General features: G+C 46.8%; 1 protein-coding gene across 3 annotated transcripts in view; it reads right to left on the bottom strand.

The window, feature by feature from the left end:
• The window catches only part of TENM4 (teneurin transmembrane protein 4), a 752,323-nt gene that overhangs the window by 416,070 nt on the left and 320,916 nt on the right, over positions 1–15,337 (bottom strand). For all 3 annotated transcript variants that reach the window (XM_054015769.1, XM_054015770.1, XM_054015771.1), the window contains one exon: positions 11,982–12,270. In XM_054015769.1, the coding sequence (XP_053871744.1) occupies positions 11,982–12,204 (223 nt within the window). In that variant the 5' untranslated portion in view covers positions 12,205–12,270. The remainder of the gene's footprint in view (positions 1–11,981; positions 12,271–15,337) is intronic.

Here is a 15,337-nt window from a genome sequence, read left to right as displayed (position 1 = left end):
ATGTTTCACCTTAGAGATGGCTGAATTTCAGTTGTAGGCAAAGCGATTCTTGTAGAGGCCAGTCCTGATCTTTCTGCTTAGCCGAACTCTTGGGATACGTGTGTCATGCTCTCTGGAGCGGCTCACAACTGTGAGTGTCTACCTCATGGCAGACTGTCAGAAAACAGGGCAAACACCCGAAGCTTGTGGTGTGTTCTATAATTAGATTTCACCAAGCCGGTAACAAATGTGAACTCTTGGATCATTATATCAGTTTTACCATGGAGTCACAGACAGTCCCCTTAGACACTCCAGCCTATCTTGCCACCCAGACAAACTGAATGCTGTGATAATGGTCACTTAAACAAAAAATCACAACACATCAGGTTGCTCCCAGTCCCAAGACACCAGCCACTTACCCCCGATCAATTGGTACTCTGTATCTTACGCCAAAGACAAAACTGGCAACCAATTCTATAACACACTAACTAAAAGTTTATTAGCTATGAAAAAAGAATGTGAGTTATTGAGAGGTTAAAGCAGGTAAAACACATGCACAGGTGAGTCACTGTTTGTAATTCCAAATGGTGGCAGCGATGTAATAAACAGCCAGTTTCCCAAAACATCTTTTCCGGGTACCCAGATTGTCTCTGGGGATCACTGCTTTGCTTCTGGTACACTTCTCTGTAAGAGTCCAAACAGTCCAGAAATGCAGGACCTTTCCTTAAATCCACACTTCTCCTTAAATCCACACTTAGAAAACAAGCTAACAGTGTCACTACCGTGTGGGCTTTTCTTTTGATGATGGAGTGAGGAATGCATTTTAATGACCTCCAATCATCACACACAATGATCACTTACTTTGAAATTAGCACTTTTCTGTTAAAATTCTTCATTTGCACTCCACCAGGCTTCTTTCTCGTTGGATGGGTTATTTAGTTACAGGGGTACACACAATGTAAATGTTTGCTACTACATTATAACGGGATACAGACAATTGAAAACAATGCAAGTAACTTCCTACTAGTTTTCATGAAGCTTAAAGACCAAATACATTCGCATACATTTGACAATCACTTTGATCTATACTAATACAGAAGAAAATTGGCCTGTGGCTCTGGCATGAGCTGGCACCTGATCTGCCAGCATCACAGTGACTACACTGTGAAAAAAGCCCCAACAACCTTGCAGCAGTGAGTCTCACAGCTCAGATTGTCTGACTTGGGCTCGTGGGGCTCACGCTACAGAGCTAAAAATAGCATAGACATCCCTGCTCAGGCTGACGCCCAGGTTTTGAGACATTCCCCCTTAACCAGGTTTCAGAGTCCAAATGGAAACATCTACACTGCTCTTTTTAGCCCTGTAGTGCAAGTCCCGCGAGCCCAAGTCAGTTGACCCAGGCTTTGTGACTCGTTGCCTGGTTTGTGTTTTTTGCAGCGTAACGTACCTTTGATGACTTCAAACTCTCACTGGACGTAGTTTGTACACTAAACTAGAAAAGCACTATCAGAAGTTCTGGAATAAATCTAAGATGGTTCTAATTATTACAGCCACCAAAATTTATTGGGGCAGAAAAACCTGTCTTATTATTTTTTATTATCAAAAGGGGCTAAAACCCCATATCTAAACTCGGGATGCAGATCCCTGTTCAGATGGGAGTTCTCAGCTCCTACTGGTTTCTACAATGATTTGAATTTGAACACATTAACCTAGAGACAGCTGTGTCTCGGGCTGGACTGTGAAACATTATGTTCAGGTGCATTCGGTTCTGCTCATTAGAGAGATACCAAGTTCCGCTCTGGACCTTGACTTTGGATCCAGGGCTGAGTTTTGCTCCCATCCCTACTCTAAAGCCATGTTAAAGCTTGCGATTTCCCTCAAGTTTCCATCTGTTGATGTTATACAAACTGGCCAACACAACTAACAGCGCTGTTCTAAGCTGTACTCTGGGTTTTCTGGGTTACCGCTTAGCTGGCCCAGCAAAAGACCTCTTCTAGCAGGTACTCTCTCCTGCAATAACCTCTGCACAGTGAATGATCCACTAACCACAGGCAGCTGGCATTTTGTTTTTTCTTCTAATAGGGAAACATCTGCTTAATTCAGTTAGCTATGGAGCTCCCAGTGGAAAGAGGGAAGGGAGGAGGGTGCACAGAAGGAGATAGAGCGATAGACCAACAAACGTGACACCAGCTCCAAATAAAAGCTGAGAAAAAACTTTTCAGCGCGAGAAGAAAATAACTGTGGTTCAGCTGGTTGAGACACTCGGGTCTGGAATGCTCAGAGTCCATAAACTGTTCGTGAACTTCACACCTATGTAATTAACTAAAACAGATTAAGCTTTCTGACAGAGTTGACAGGCAGGGATACTCGTGGCTCATCTGCTCCACCAAGCCTTGGGAGCCAGCTCAGAGAGCACAGAGCAAGCCTGTGATAAATTAATCCAGATACCACTGCTGTGCTATCATACCGGAGAACATGTACTCCTGTTCCACAGCCTCAGCAGCAAGTGAACTTGAACTGACTGATAAAACAGATATAACCGCATCTCCCCTCTCCACCCCACCAATTCTGCCTGTGGTCCAGACCCCACAGTAAGGATTAGGCCTACACTCCATGGTTCAGCAGACAGATGAGCCTTTTGTTTTTGCCCCCACATTGCAGATTTTAGTCCACCGATCAATGATCACAAAGTCCCCCTCCCTCCTGGAACAATCCACACTCAACAACCTCAAACGCATCAATGTGCAGCTTGATTGATGCTCTCCAGCAACAGCGACTCATAAATTATGAAAAACGACTGCTACAATTAACTGAAAATCAAATTTATTCGCAATAAACAGCAAGAGACACATCGATTTTCATATTCTATGCTCAGTGTAGCCTTTTAAGCTGGGAGAACTCAAGTCAATAAAAGGAAGATAATAAATATCTAAAACTTTTTTATTCAGGTCTGGTCTATTTTTTGCTATGCTGACTTGCGCAGTTTGCTTTCTTGGCACACTCACTCTGGGTAAAACCATTCAAATGCTGACTTGTTTATTTACTGAATTTATTTGGTCAATTTGAAATGTTTCCCTCCTCTCTGCCCCCTCGTCCAGCTCTAGAAAAAAATCACTTTGCCTTATTTGTATCAAGCAAAAATATCACAAGCTAATAGAGCCAGGTCTTCAGCTAGTGTAAATCAGTGAAGCCCCACCAAAGTCAACAGAGTTACACAGATTTAACCAACTGAAAATCCGGCCATAAAATCTATGGGCTAATTTTTATAATTAGGTAGGCCAATCACAGAGCTAAGGAGATAGGAAAATTCAAGCACAGAGAAAAAGAAAAAAAATATTTAAAAAAAAATGCTTATTGACCTTCCATAACTGTTGTTCTTCGAGATGTGTTGTTCATGTCTATGCCACTTTAGGTGTGTATGTGCTGTGTGCACCATTGCCGGAGATTTTTCCCTTGATGGTATCCATCGGGCCAACTCTAGTGCCCTCTGGTGTCACATGCTTATGTGCCAGTATAAGGGGCACTGCCGGCTCTGCACCCTCTCAGTTCCTTCTTGCAGGCTAACTCTGACAGAGGGGTAGGAGGGTGGGTCGTGGAATGGACATATCGAAGAATAACAGTTACGGAAGGTCAGTAACTGTTTTTTCTTCTTTGACTGCTTGGTCATGTCCATTCCACATTAGATGATTCACAAGCACTAACCAAGGAGGTGGACTCAGAGTTCATGGACATGCGTGCTGCAACACTGCTCGCCCGAACCTGGTGTCATCTGGAGTCTGCTGGGTAATGGCGTAGTGGGATGAGAAGATATGCACTGACGACCTGGGCCAGAAATGCTGCTGAAGAGGCCTGAGCTCTTGTTGAATGAGTGGTCAAGATGGCAGGTGGTGGAACATTCGCCTGCTCGTAGCATGCATGAATACAGGAGGTTATCCAGTAGGCCTTTCATCCTCTCTGCTATTGCCACAAAGAGTTATGTGGATCTGTGAAACGGTTTAGTCCCCTCAATGTAGAAGGCGAGGGCATGCCTAACATCCGATGAGTGAAGTTGCTGCTCTTCTTCACGAAGCCACACCAGAATTCAGAAGACTGGCAGGAAAGTGGCTTGGTTGCCATGGAAGTGGAAGACCACCTTTGGCAGGAAGGGCAGAGGGGGGCACAGTTTAATCTTGTCCTTGAAGAACACCATGTACAATGGTTCTGACATAAGTGCCCTGATTTCAGGGACCTTTCTGGCTGAGGTAATCGCTATCAGGAATGCAACCTTGCAGGAGAAAAAGAAGACACAATGCCAGTGGCTCAAAGGGAGAGCCTGTGAATTTTGATAGGTCCAAGTTCAAACCCCACGGGGGAATCGGTTCGCGAACCCGAGGGTAAAGTTTCTCTAACCCCTTAACAAAGTGGATTGTCATCTCATGGTGGGTGGAAGGCCGAAATTGCAGCTAGATGCACCTTGATAGATGTGAGGGCCAGACCTTGTTGTTTTACGTGGAGCAAGTAATCCAGAATAGACTGAAGGGAAGACCAAGTCCGAGAAAGGCCTTGTTGGGATGACCATATTGAGAAAGCTTCCACTTGGCGAGGCAGATAGCCCTAGTGGACAGTTTCTTACTACTCAGCAAGATCTGTTGAACTTGCTCTAAACAGGCTTGCTCCTCTGGGTTCAGCCATATAACATCCAGGCGGTCAGGTGAAGGGAGCTGAGGTTTGGGTGGAGTAAATGGCCGCGATCTTGTGAGATCAGGTCCAGGCAGTGTAGGAGCGGTAGCGAGGGTGCTACTGATAAATCTAGCAGCATGACGAACCAGTGTTGATATGGCCATGCCAGGGCTATGAGAATAACTCTTGGCTTGTCCCATTTGATTTTTAGAAGGACCTTGTGTACCGCAGGAATTGGAGGTAATGCATGGAATAGGAGTACTGTCCATGGAAGCAGGACGACATCTGAAAGGGAGCCCAGCTTGTGCCTAAGCAGTGAGCAAAACTGATGGCATTTCCTGTTCTGCTTGGTGCAAACAGGAGAGCCCTACCTTCAGAAGATGAACCTGGTGACCTCTGGGCAAAAGGAGCACTCATGGTTAGAGAAGAAAGATCTGCTGAGGTGATCTGCCAGGGTGTTCTGGGCTCCCAGAAGATGAGAAGCCTCAAGGTGGATGTAGTGCTTCATGCAGAAGTCCTCTAGACAGATGGCCTCGTGACACAGGGCAGAGGAGCACACTCCTCCCTGCTTGTTGATGTAGAACATGGCTGCTGCGTTGTCCGTCAGTACTTGCACTACCTTGCCTGTGAATTGGGGAAGAAACACTTGGCAAACTAAGTGGAGCGCTCTGAGCTCCTTGACGTTTATATGCACGGAGAGCTCTTCCTGGGACCATAGGCCCTGTGTTCTGAGGCAATCAAAGTGGACTCCCCAACCTAGATGTGAAGCATCCAACACTAGGGACACTGACTGCTGGGGGGTGACAGAGGGAACGCCTACCACTGCCGACTGGGGGTCCTTCCACCAGTAGAGGGAGGCAAGGACTGGGGCTGGAACAGCAAGTACTGAGTCCAAATGGTGTCTTTTCGGTGAGTACACTGAAGCTAACCATATCTGCAGAGGCCTGAGGTGCAGCCTTGCATGCCGGACCACGTAAGTGCACACGGCCATGTGTCCCAGGACTTGAGGCAAACCCGGGCTGTTGTGATTGGGTGGGCCATGACCTTGGATATCAGGTCCGACATTGTCTGGAATCAAGCCTCTGGAAGGACGACTCTGACCTGGGTCATATTGAGCACTGCCCCGATAAACTCTATTCTCTGTAGTGAATGAGAGTTGACTTTTGTTCGTTTATCAACAGGCCCAGGGCTTGGAAGGTGGCTTGGACCTGATGCTGTTCTGATGCTGTCCTGTTACTTGGGCCTCTGAGTGACTCTTGATCAGCCAGTTGTTGAGGTATGGGTAGACTTGAACGCTTTGCCTTCTGATAAAGGTCGCTACCACACCCATGCATTTTGTAAAAACCTGGGGGCTGCAGACAGGCCTAAAGGGAGAATGGTGAATTGGTAATGAGTTTGGTTTACTATGAACCTGAGGAATCTTCTGTGGCCAAGGAAGATAGAAATGTGAAAGTAAGCATCCTTCAAGTGGAGGGCAGTGTACCAGTCCCCTGGATCCAGGGAGGGGACGATGGAGGCCAGGAGAGAAAGAGGCCTCTACTGGAGAAAAGGGGCTTCTTCCTCTTCTTCAGCCTCAACTACCTCCACGGGGTCCACATCCTGTGTATTGGTACCAGGTTCGGTACCGGAGTCAAAGTCCAGTGCCGAGCAGAGCAGTGCAGGGGCCCTCCTCTCAGAAGCAACCAAGTATGACTGGTGAGAAGATGAGCCCAGTACCGCCGGGAGAATGGGTTCCAGAGTGGCCATTGCATAGGTCACTGTCCACCAGGTACCGGTGGGAGGACCCGTACCATGGTTCGGTGGCACGTAAGACGGGTACTGGTTGTGCTTCTTTGGATGGGTGTAAGGCTCCACCTTGGATTCAGACAAAGAATCCTCCTGAGGTGACCACAGGGGAGTGGTACCCTCACTTCCACCGATTATTGTCAAGGGTCCAGGGAGCGGTGCTGGACTGGGGACAATCTCATAGAAGAAAACAGGGTGGCTTGCCCCTGGAAAATATTGAATGTCCCATTGTGGGGAAGGAACTCGGAGCACCATGCTCTCTCCTGCTCGTGCTCGTTGGAGCCGACAGTTGTCCCATCAGAGTTGGCGGTATTGGGAGCAATAATAAGTCCCTGGCCACCGCAAAGGCTTCCAGGGTTGAAGGCACCACGATTTCACCGGTGCCACAATGACTTTCTGGCATCAGCGGGGGGTCCTGCACTGGACTCAGCATTCTGGACGAAGTTGATGGTGCCACTTGGGACTGGGGGTGGAGGAGTGGGCCGACACAGGTTGCACTCTACTGCTTTCCTCTTGCTTGCCTTTCTTCAGCACCAGTGAGCGCCCTCTTCTTATGTTTCTTCTTGGTACCGGAGATGGAGAATGGTGCCAGGATACGCGCAGTGTCGGAAGAGTGCTTTGAACTGAGGTCAAAGTGCTCGGTGCCGAATCTGGGTGGCTTGGCTTTGAATCCGGTCTAAGAGCATCTTCCATTAGGATAACCCTGAGTCTAGCCTCTCTTTCTTTGTATGAGGCTTAAAGTCCTGACAAAGCTGACAACGCTCCCAGACACTTCAGACAACTGCAGTGCCACAGGAGGCATAAGGTTTGAAGCCCGGGAGCTGGGGGAGGGGGGGGCGCATGCCTGGCAAAGGGAGCCCCTCAATGATAAAGGAGGGGTTCTAACTATCTATCCTAGTATTACACTGGTCTACAATTTTTGAGAAGTCGTCTGCTTCAGAGATAAAATGTGCTATTTATTATGTATTTTGATGTGCTGAATTCAAATATGACAATTAAAACAACTGATTGGCTACTGTTTCTAAGATATTTAAGTTTTTACATTTTATGTCTATGTATACTGTGTAGATAGTAGAGTTTTAATCATTAATTGTAAACCTAGGTCTTTTCATGTGTTTATGGTTGCTTTACATGATAATATTTCACCTGTCCTGTTTACGTAACACTTTAAAAATCAGCAAAAGGGTTATATAAATAAAATGTATTATGAAACAAAAGGCAAAAAACTATTATGTACATAGTTTAGTCCTATTCAGTGTCTACTTGGCGCTTCTTGGCTTGTCTCTTGTATTCATTAAATGGAGCATCTCTTGTCACTGTCCAGCAATAGTCTGCAAGCATTGATGGGCTCCATTTGCCCTGATAGCGTTTCTCCATTGTTGCAATGTCCTGGTGAAATCGCTCGCCGTGCTCGTCGCTCACTGCTCCGCAGTTCGGTGGAAAAAAATCTAGATGAGAGTGCAAAAAGTTTATCTTTAGTGACATGCTGCAACCAAGGCTTTTGTATGCCTTGAGGAGGTTTTCCACCAACAACCTGTAGTTGTCTGCCTTGTTGTTTCCGAGAAAATGTATTGCCACTAACTGGAAGGCCTTCCATACTGTCTTTTCCTTGCCACGCAGTGCATGGTAAAATGCATCATCTTGAAGAAGTTCACGAATCTGAGGACCAACAAAGACACCTTCCTTTATCTTAGCTTCACTTAACGTTGGAAATTTTCCACAGAGGTACTTGAAAGCTGCTTGTGTTTTGTCAATGGCCTTGACAAAGTTCTTCATCAGACCCAGCTTGATGTGTAAGGGTGGTAACAAAATCTTCCTTGATTCAACAAGTAGTGGATGCTGAACACTTTTCCTCCCAGGCTCCAATGACTGTCGGAGTGGCCAATCTTTCTTGATGTAGTGGGAATCTCTTGAATGACTATCCCATTCGCAGAGAAAACAGCAGTACTTTGTGTATCCAGTCTGCAGACCAAGCAAGAGAGCAACACCCTTCAAATCGCCACAAAGCTGCCACTGATGTTGGTCATAGTTTATGCACCTCAAAAGTTGTTTCATGTTGTCATAGGTTTCCTTCATATGGATTGCATGACCAACTGGAATTGATGGCAAAACATTGCCATTATGCAGTAAAACAGCTTTAAGACTCGTCTTCGATGAATCAATGAACAGTCTCCACTCATCTGGATCGTGAACGATGTTGAGGGCTGCCATCACACCATCGATGTTGTTGCAGGCTACAAGATCACCTTCCATGAAGAAGAATGGGACAAGATCCTTTTGACGGTCATGGAACATGGAAACCCTAACATCACCTGCCAGGAGATGCCACTGCTGTAGTCTGGAGCCAAACAGCTCTGCCTTACTCTTGGGTAGTTCCAAATCCCTGACAAGATCATTCAGTTCACCTTGTGTTATGAGGTGTGGTTCAGAGGAGGAGGATGGGAGAAAATGTGGGTCCTGTGACATTGATGGTTCAGGACCAGAAGTTTCATCCTCTTCCTCTTCCTTGCCTGACTCAAGTGAGAATGATTCTGGTGCATCAGGAACCGGCAGTCCTTCTCCGTGGGGTACTGGGCGTATAGCTGATGGAATGTTTGGATAATACACAGTCCACTTTTTCTTCTTTGACACACCTTTCCCAACTGGAGGAACCATGCAGAAGTAACAATTGCTGGTATGATCTGTTGGCTCTCTCCAAATCATTGGCACTGCAAAAGGCATAGATTTCCTTTTCCTGTTCAACCACTGGCGAAGATTTGTTGCACAAGTGTTGCAGCATATGTGTGGGGCCCACCTCTTGTCCTGATCTCCAATTTTGCAGCCAAAATAAAGGTGATAGGCTTTCTTAACCATAGTGGTTATACTGCGCTTTTGTGATGCAAAAGTCACTTCACCACAAACATAGAAGTTATCTGCACTGTTCACACAAGTACGAGGCATCTCTGCTCACTTTGGCTAAACAGAAATGTGTCCCTTTGCAAAATCAAACACTGACAAATAAGACAGCACGACACTGTATGATTTCTAGAGCTGATATAGGGCAATTTGTTGATTGCATCATCCATGACTTCTAGGAATAACATGATGTAATTCATATCATGTATGACGCAATACCAGCTTCAGATTGCATCATTCATTGTTTTGCCTAAAAAGCAAGTACTGTCCAAACCCAGTCATAGATGTATTCATCGATCCAGTCAAAGATGTATTTTAGTCATTTCTTGTTTAAATTGAGATCCCTTCCCTTTATAACTCACTTATCCTCCGCCATTCCCAAGTCAAGGGTCATATATACTGACCCAATAGCATATCTTGAAAACTAGAGCCAATCAACAATGTTAAGCATCATTTTCATTCTCAGTGACCCAGAATTAGTAAAGTTTGACTACATTTATTTCAGAAGCATTTTGGCTATAGAGCAGTATTCTTTACAATATTTACATTACAATTAAACTAAGACTAATAAACTGGAATACAGAGAAGAAACCACTGAAAAATGCCTTGCCGAAGCAAGAGTTGTTGCTCCAGCAACCATCACAGGCGGTAAGAAGGAACTGGGAGGGTGCAGGGTCGGCAGGATCCCTTATACTGATACGTAAGTGTGTGGCACCAAAGGGTGCTAGAGCCAGCCCGAAGGATGCCACTGAGGGAAAACTCTCCAGCAACGGTGCACACGGTGCACACCTAACATGGAATGAATATGAGCAAGCACTTGAAGAAGAATGACAAAATCTATAGGTGCTGTGTACTCTAATGGTTAGAGAAGGCAATAAGGAGTCTGAACTCCTGGGATCTATTCCTGCCTTTGTAACCTTATGCAGGTCATTTAACATCATTTTGACTCAGTGTAGCTATATCTACCTGTAGAACAGATTTGATAACCTAACAGGTCTTTCTTTTGCCTGTAATTTCATAGGTATTTAGAGATAGAGAATTGTTTTGAGATCCTGGGTTGGAAGATTATATAATTGCTAAGTATGATTAAGTTAGTTATTGCCCCTTGCAATTTCTCTGAAGAACAAAGAGCATGACTACGGGCACATGCATAAAATATCAGATTTGCATGCAATATTGTGGGGACCCCAGCTCCTTGCTCCACATGCTGCCTCCACTCTGCCCTAAGCCCCGGTTCTGCAGCTCCCATTGGCTGGGAACCGCGGCCAGTGGGTGCTGTGGGAGCGGTGCCTGTGGGCAGAGGCAGGACTTGGAGCTAGGAGCTGCGGGAGGGGAGTTCCTGTCGCCCTTCTGGGGAGCCCCCCTCCCCATGTAAGCACCGCCCCACACCCCAACTCTGAGCCCTGAGCCCCCACAAACCCAAATATTGTGATAGTTTCACACACAAATTAGATGTGTGCAGTTGTGTGCATCCACCTTTGAGAATCTGACCCTATAAGTAAGGCTCCATGTTTGTCACAGAGGTCATGGAAGTCACGGATTCCATGACTTTCCATGACCTCCATGACTTCTGCAGCAGCCGGTGCACCTGGGCCGGGAGCCGTCTGAGCAGCTTGGGCAACCCCTGGGCCAGGCACACCAGCCACTGCTGGGGAAGTCTCGGGCCTCCGCACCCCACAGCAGCAGGGGTTTGGGTTGTGGTGGCTCAGGAGTTGGGGTGTGGGGCAGTGCTTACATGGGGAGGGGGGCTCCCCAGAAGGGCGACAGGAACTCCCCTCCCGCAGCTCCTAGCTCCACGTCCTGCCTCTGCCCACAGGCACCGCTCCCATAGCACCCACTGGCCGCGGTTCCCAGCCAATGGGAGCTGCAGAACCGGGGCTTAGGGCAGAGTGGAGGCAGCATGTGGAGCAAGGAGCTGGGGTCCCCACTTCCCAGGAGCCGGGTAGGGAGCCTATCCCAGCCCTCCTGCCTCCCGCAGCACCTGCACTTCCCCCACCCCCGAGCACGCGACCCCCTCCCCAGCACCCATGGCACCTACCAGGCCGCCCTCCCCATCTGCCATCCCCCACCCCCTAGTTTTAGTCAGGGGTATATAGTAGAAGTCATGGATAGCCTATGTCAATCTTTCTGTTCATCATTTGCACTACTGCATGTTCCATTTCACTTTAGCTGCCCATTTCACACTTTCCTGGATTGACAGGAAACCTTGTTTCTTCCAACCTAAGACTGTCTGGGCTCACTGTTGACGGTGTAGTATCTATGTGCAACCCACGCTCACACAGTATGGCTCTTTGTCTCCCTCTAATGGCTAGAGCATGTAAAGATGTTTATGCTACTGCTTCCATGCTACTGAACTTGGTCTTTCAGTTCAGGGAATAGATGCTCATGCTCAAGAGGTCCCAGGTTCAGTCACTGCCACCACACTGTCCAGGTATGTTATTACCTATGCATACCACAGGCAGAGGCTTTCCTTCCAACAAAGCCATGTTGATCTTCCTCTAGCGTTTTCTCTCATTGCTCTGTGCAATGTCTTAAAGACATTCCTCTGTGAGTGCCTCAGAACCCTTTATAGCTTTGAGTTATTCCCTCACCTACCTCTGGACCTCAGCATAGAGTTGATTAACTCACACTGCTTACAGCAACACCCGATGAAATGTACTTACCCGTTCGGCAGAATTCATCAGCCTCCTGGTGCACCATGTCTTTGACCCGATTGCTGTAGGTCAGCCTGGAGTCTTGATCGTAAGCCTTCAGCGTCTCGCTGGAGCTGTAGGACTTTTGGGGTATTTTGCTGTCTTCGCTCTCTGCCGAGGAGCTAGTGTAGCGTCGCTCGGTGTCACGGCGCCTGGTCAGAGATCGGTATGGTTTTCTCTCTTTCACATCCATGGCACTTTTGTCTGAGTCTTCAACATTAAAATAACAGCGTTTGTGTGGTGATCAGATTGGAATGATCTGAAAGAGAGTATAAAAGAGAGGAGACCTGAGTTCATCCCATTAGACAGGGGAGGGTTGGATTTTTTAGTTTAAGCTTTTTATTCAGTCTTACAATATGCAAAAGAAAGGGTAGCTAATGGACTACCGGGAACCCACTTATAACAACTACCGATAAAATAAAAGTATCAATTATCTGTGTCCCAAACCATGCCTTATACCTCTCATTTATAACTGCAACTACTAAAAGAACTGCTGGTAGGCACAGCAATAAAATAAATAAATAAATACTTTTAAAAAACTAACCATTTGTTCCTAGCATTAGTATGTTTCAAATGTGAACGTGGCTGAGATTTTCAAAAGTGACTAGCAATTTTGGGTGCCTCATTTTTAGTGCAATCTACTTCTAAACACCTTACAGGAGCCTCATTTCCAGAAAGCATGGAGCATTTAAGCTCTGAAAATAAGCTTCCGGCACACTGCCCCGCTAGTAGAAGCTTCCTGATGTACCTGCTCTGTGGACATTCTAGTTCAGAGTCCAGGCTGTCAGTTTGACACATGTCACCAGCTCTCAGCTTACTAATACATAAATAAAAATGAAATAATGTATATTTTGTTGGCATCTAGGTAATAGTCCTCCCCCTAGTCCTCCGTCAGGTCTGTTCTATAAATCCTGACCTCGTCGTAAATAATAGATATGCACTGCAAACTGAAACTTTACTTCTGAACATCCTCAAGACGGTTCCCTTTTAAAATAATCATTACTCCCCCTGCTAGTTTGGGACACCTAAAAAAATGGAGGCACCCATATTACTAGTCACATTTGAAAATATGGGTCTATAAATATAAAAAAATATATAAATGGAGATATCCCATCTCCTAGAACTGGAAGGGACCTTAAAAAGTCATTGAGTCCAGCCCCCTGCCTTCACTAGCAGGACCAAGTACTGATTTTTGCCCCAGACCCCCCAAGTGGCCCCCTCAAGGATTGAACTCATAACCCTGGGTTTAGCAGGCCAATGCTCAAACCACTGAGCTATCCCTCCCCCCATATTATAAGAGGGTCTTTATGGAGTATTTTAGGTTAGAGAGACTGACTAGGAGAGAAAAAGAGCAGGAAAGCAAGCCACTCAAGTGCTGGGGAGTGGAAGAATGAAGTGTGAGTTTTAGAAGGAGCCCAGACAAAGATGTCTGCGGAGGCAAATGCTCCTCTTCACTTCCTTATTTGAAATGTTGTCATGGTACCGAGTGAAGTTGAGAAGTTGCAAATAGGAGATGGTACCACTGCTTCATAGCTACGTAAGAGTGGATTTTGTTCCTGTCACTATGCCAAATAGAATATATATGCACAAGGACAAGGGGGCATATGCACACACACAGAAGAAACTGGTACGAGAAATAAACATGAAAAATATTTTGTCAAAATACTTAATTATTGAAGTAGATCAGCTTTTCACTGTAATAAAATTACCTGCAACGTTATTTGCAGGGGAAAAAAAATCAATGCATATTGTTGCAATAGCAGTAAAATATGTCTCTATGTTTCCCAGACTGGTTTATTGTGCTCAAAAGAAACCAAATATTGAAGACAGGCTTACACAATTATGGCCTGATGTACTCTGGAGCTGAGCATCACAACTCACACTATAGATAATAGGAATTGAAGATGAACCTCGGTATAGCAGGCTAATAATGGGTAATAATGACCACTCATTTCCCTCTATTTTTTTTTTTTTAGAGTAAAGGAAGGACAAATAAATACCTCTCATTTCCAAGGCTTGCCATATTGAGTTTAACAGTAAACCAGAGGTGGGCAAACTACGGCCTGCGGCCCACATCAGGCCCGCGGGACCGTCCTACCTGGCCCCCAAGCTCCTGGCCCGGGAGGCTAGCCCCCAGCCCCTCCCCTGCTATCCCCCCTCCCCCGCTGCCTCAGCTAGCTCGCTCCGCCACAGGCGCAATGCTCTGGGCGGCGGGGCTGTGAGCTCCTGGGGCAGCACAGCTGCAGAGCCCGGCCTGACCCGGTGCTCTGTGCTGTGCGGCGGCAGCAGTGGCGTGGCCCGGCTCCAGCCGGGTGGCACGGCGGTAGCGCCACCAGCGCTCCAGGCAGCGTGGTAAGGGGAGGCTGGATAGAGGGGAGGGGAGTTCGAGGTGGTGGTCAGGGGGGAAACAGGGGGTTGAATGGGGGCTGGGGTCCTGGGGGGTAGTCAGGAAGGAGGGGAGGTTGGATGGGGTGGCAGGGGGCAGTCAGGGGCAGGGGTACCAGGGGGCAGTCAGGGGACAGGGAGAAGGGGTGGTTAGATGGGGCAGGGGTCCCGGGGGGGCATCAGGAATGAGAGGAGGGGTTGGATGGGGTGGCGGGGGTCCAGGGCAGTCAGGGGACAGGGAGTGGGGGTGCGTGGATGGGGCAGGAGTCCCGGGGGAAGGGGGGGCAGACAAGAGGTGGGGGCTGGACCACGACTCCCTCCCCTAACCGGCCCTCCATACAATTTACGAAACCTGATGCAGCCCTCAGGCCAAAAAGTTTGCCCGCCCCTGCAGTAAACACTTACCTCTTAAATCAAAACATACTGTGGCTTACACTCAGTTTGGTATTTATCGCCAGATTAAAAGAGTGAATGGAAATATTTAATTATTATTTAGAAGGGGCAAAAGTCAATCAAAAATCAAAGGATTGGCACTAAGGGAAAACCTTCAGCACTAGCACTAAGGGAAAGTTTGGCTAGGGGCAGATGACAACTATTTAAACTCCAAACACTACGGTTAACAACAAAATCCGTAAAAATACATTTAAAGCCTGATGCGCCATGTTTATTTCAGCCAGTTGTGTCTAATCACTGCAACGCAACTATATCCTCTTGGCCAAGATTGTATGTACTATCAGTTTAATATCTGCTCTGTGCCTTTGTACTCACAGGGAACTGGACTAGGTATAATACATAATTTATAGCTCTAACATCTGTGCTCCTGTACTGCATCCTATACACGTGTTCTGATAACCTACAATACCAAGGCACAATGTGGTGGTTCAAAGATGGCATTTTACTGTTAGCTCACTTTCAACATCAGCGGTCCAGTGGAATGGAGC

This window comes from Malaclemys terrapin, chromosome 1 (assembly GCF_027887155.1).
Source record: "Malaclemys terrapin pileata isolate rMalTer1 chromosome 1, rMalTer1.hap1, whole genome shotgun sequence".
Taxonomy (NCBI): Eukaryota; Metazoa; Chordata; order Testudines; family Emydidae; genus Malaclemys; species Malaclemys terrapin.
The sequence above is the reverse complement of the archived record's forward strand: the minus strand, read 5'-3'. Positions and strand labels throughout refer to the sequence as shown.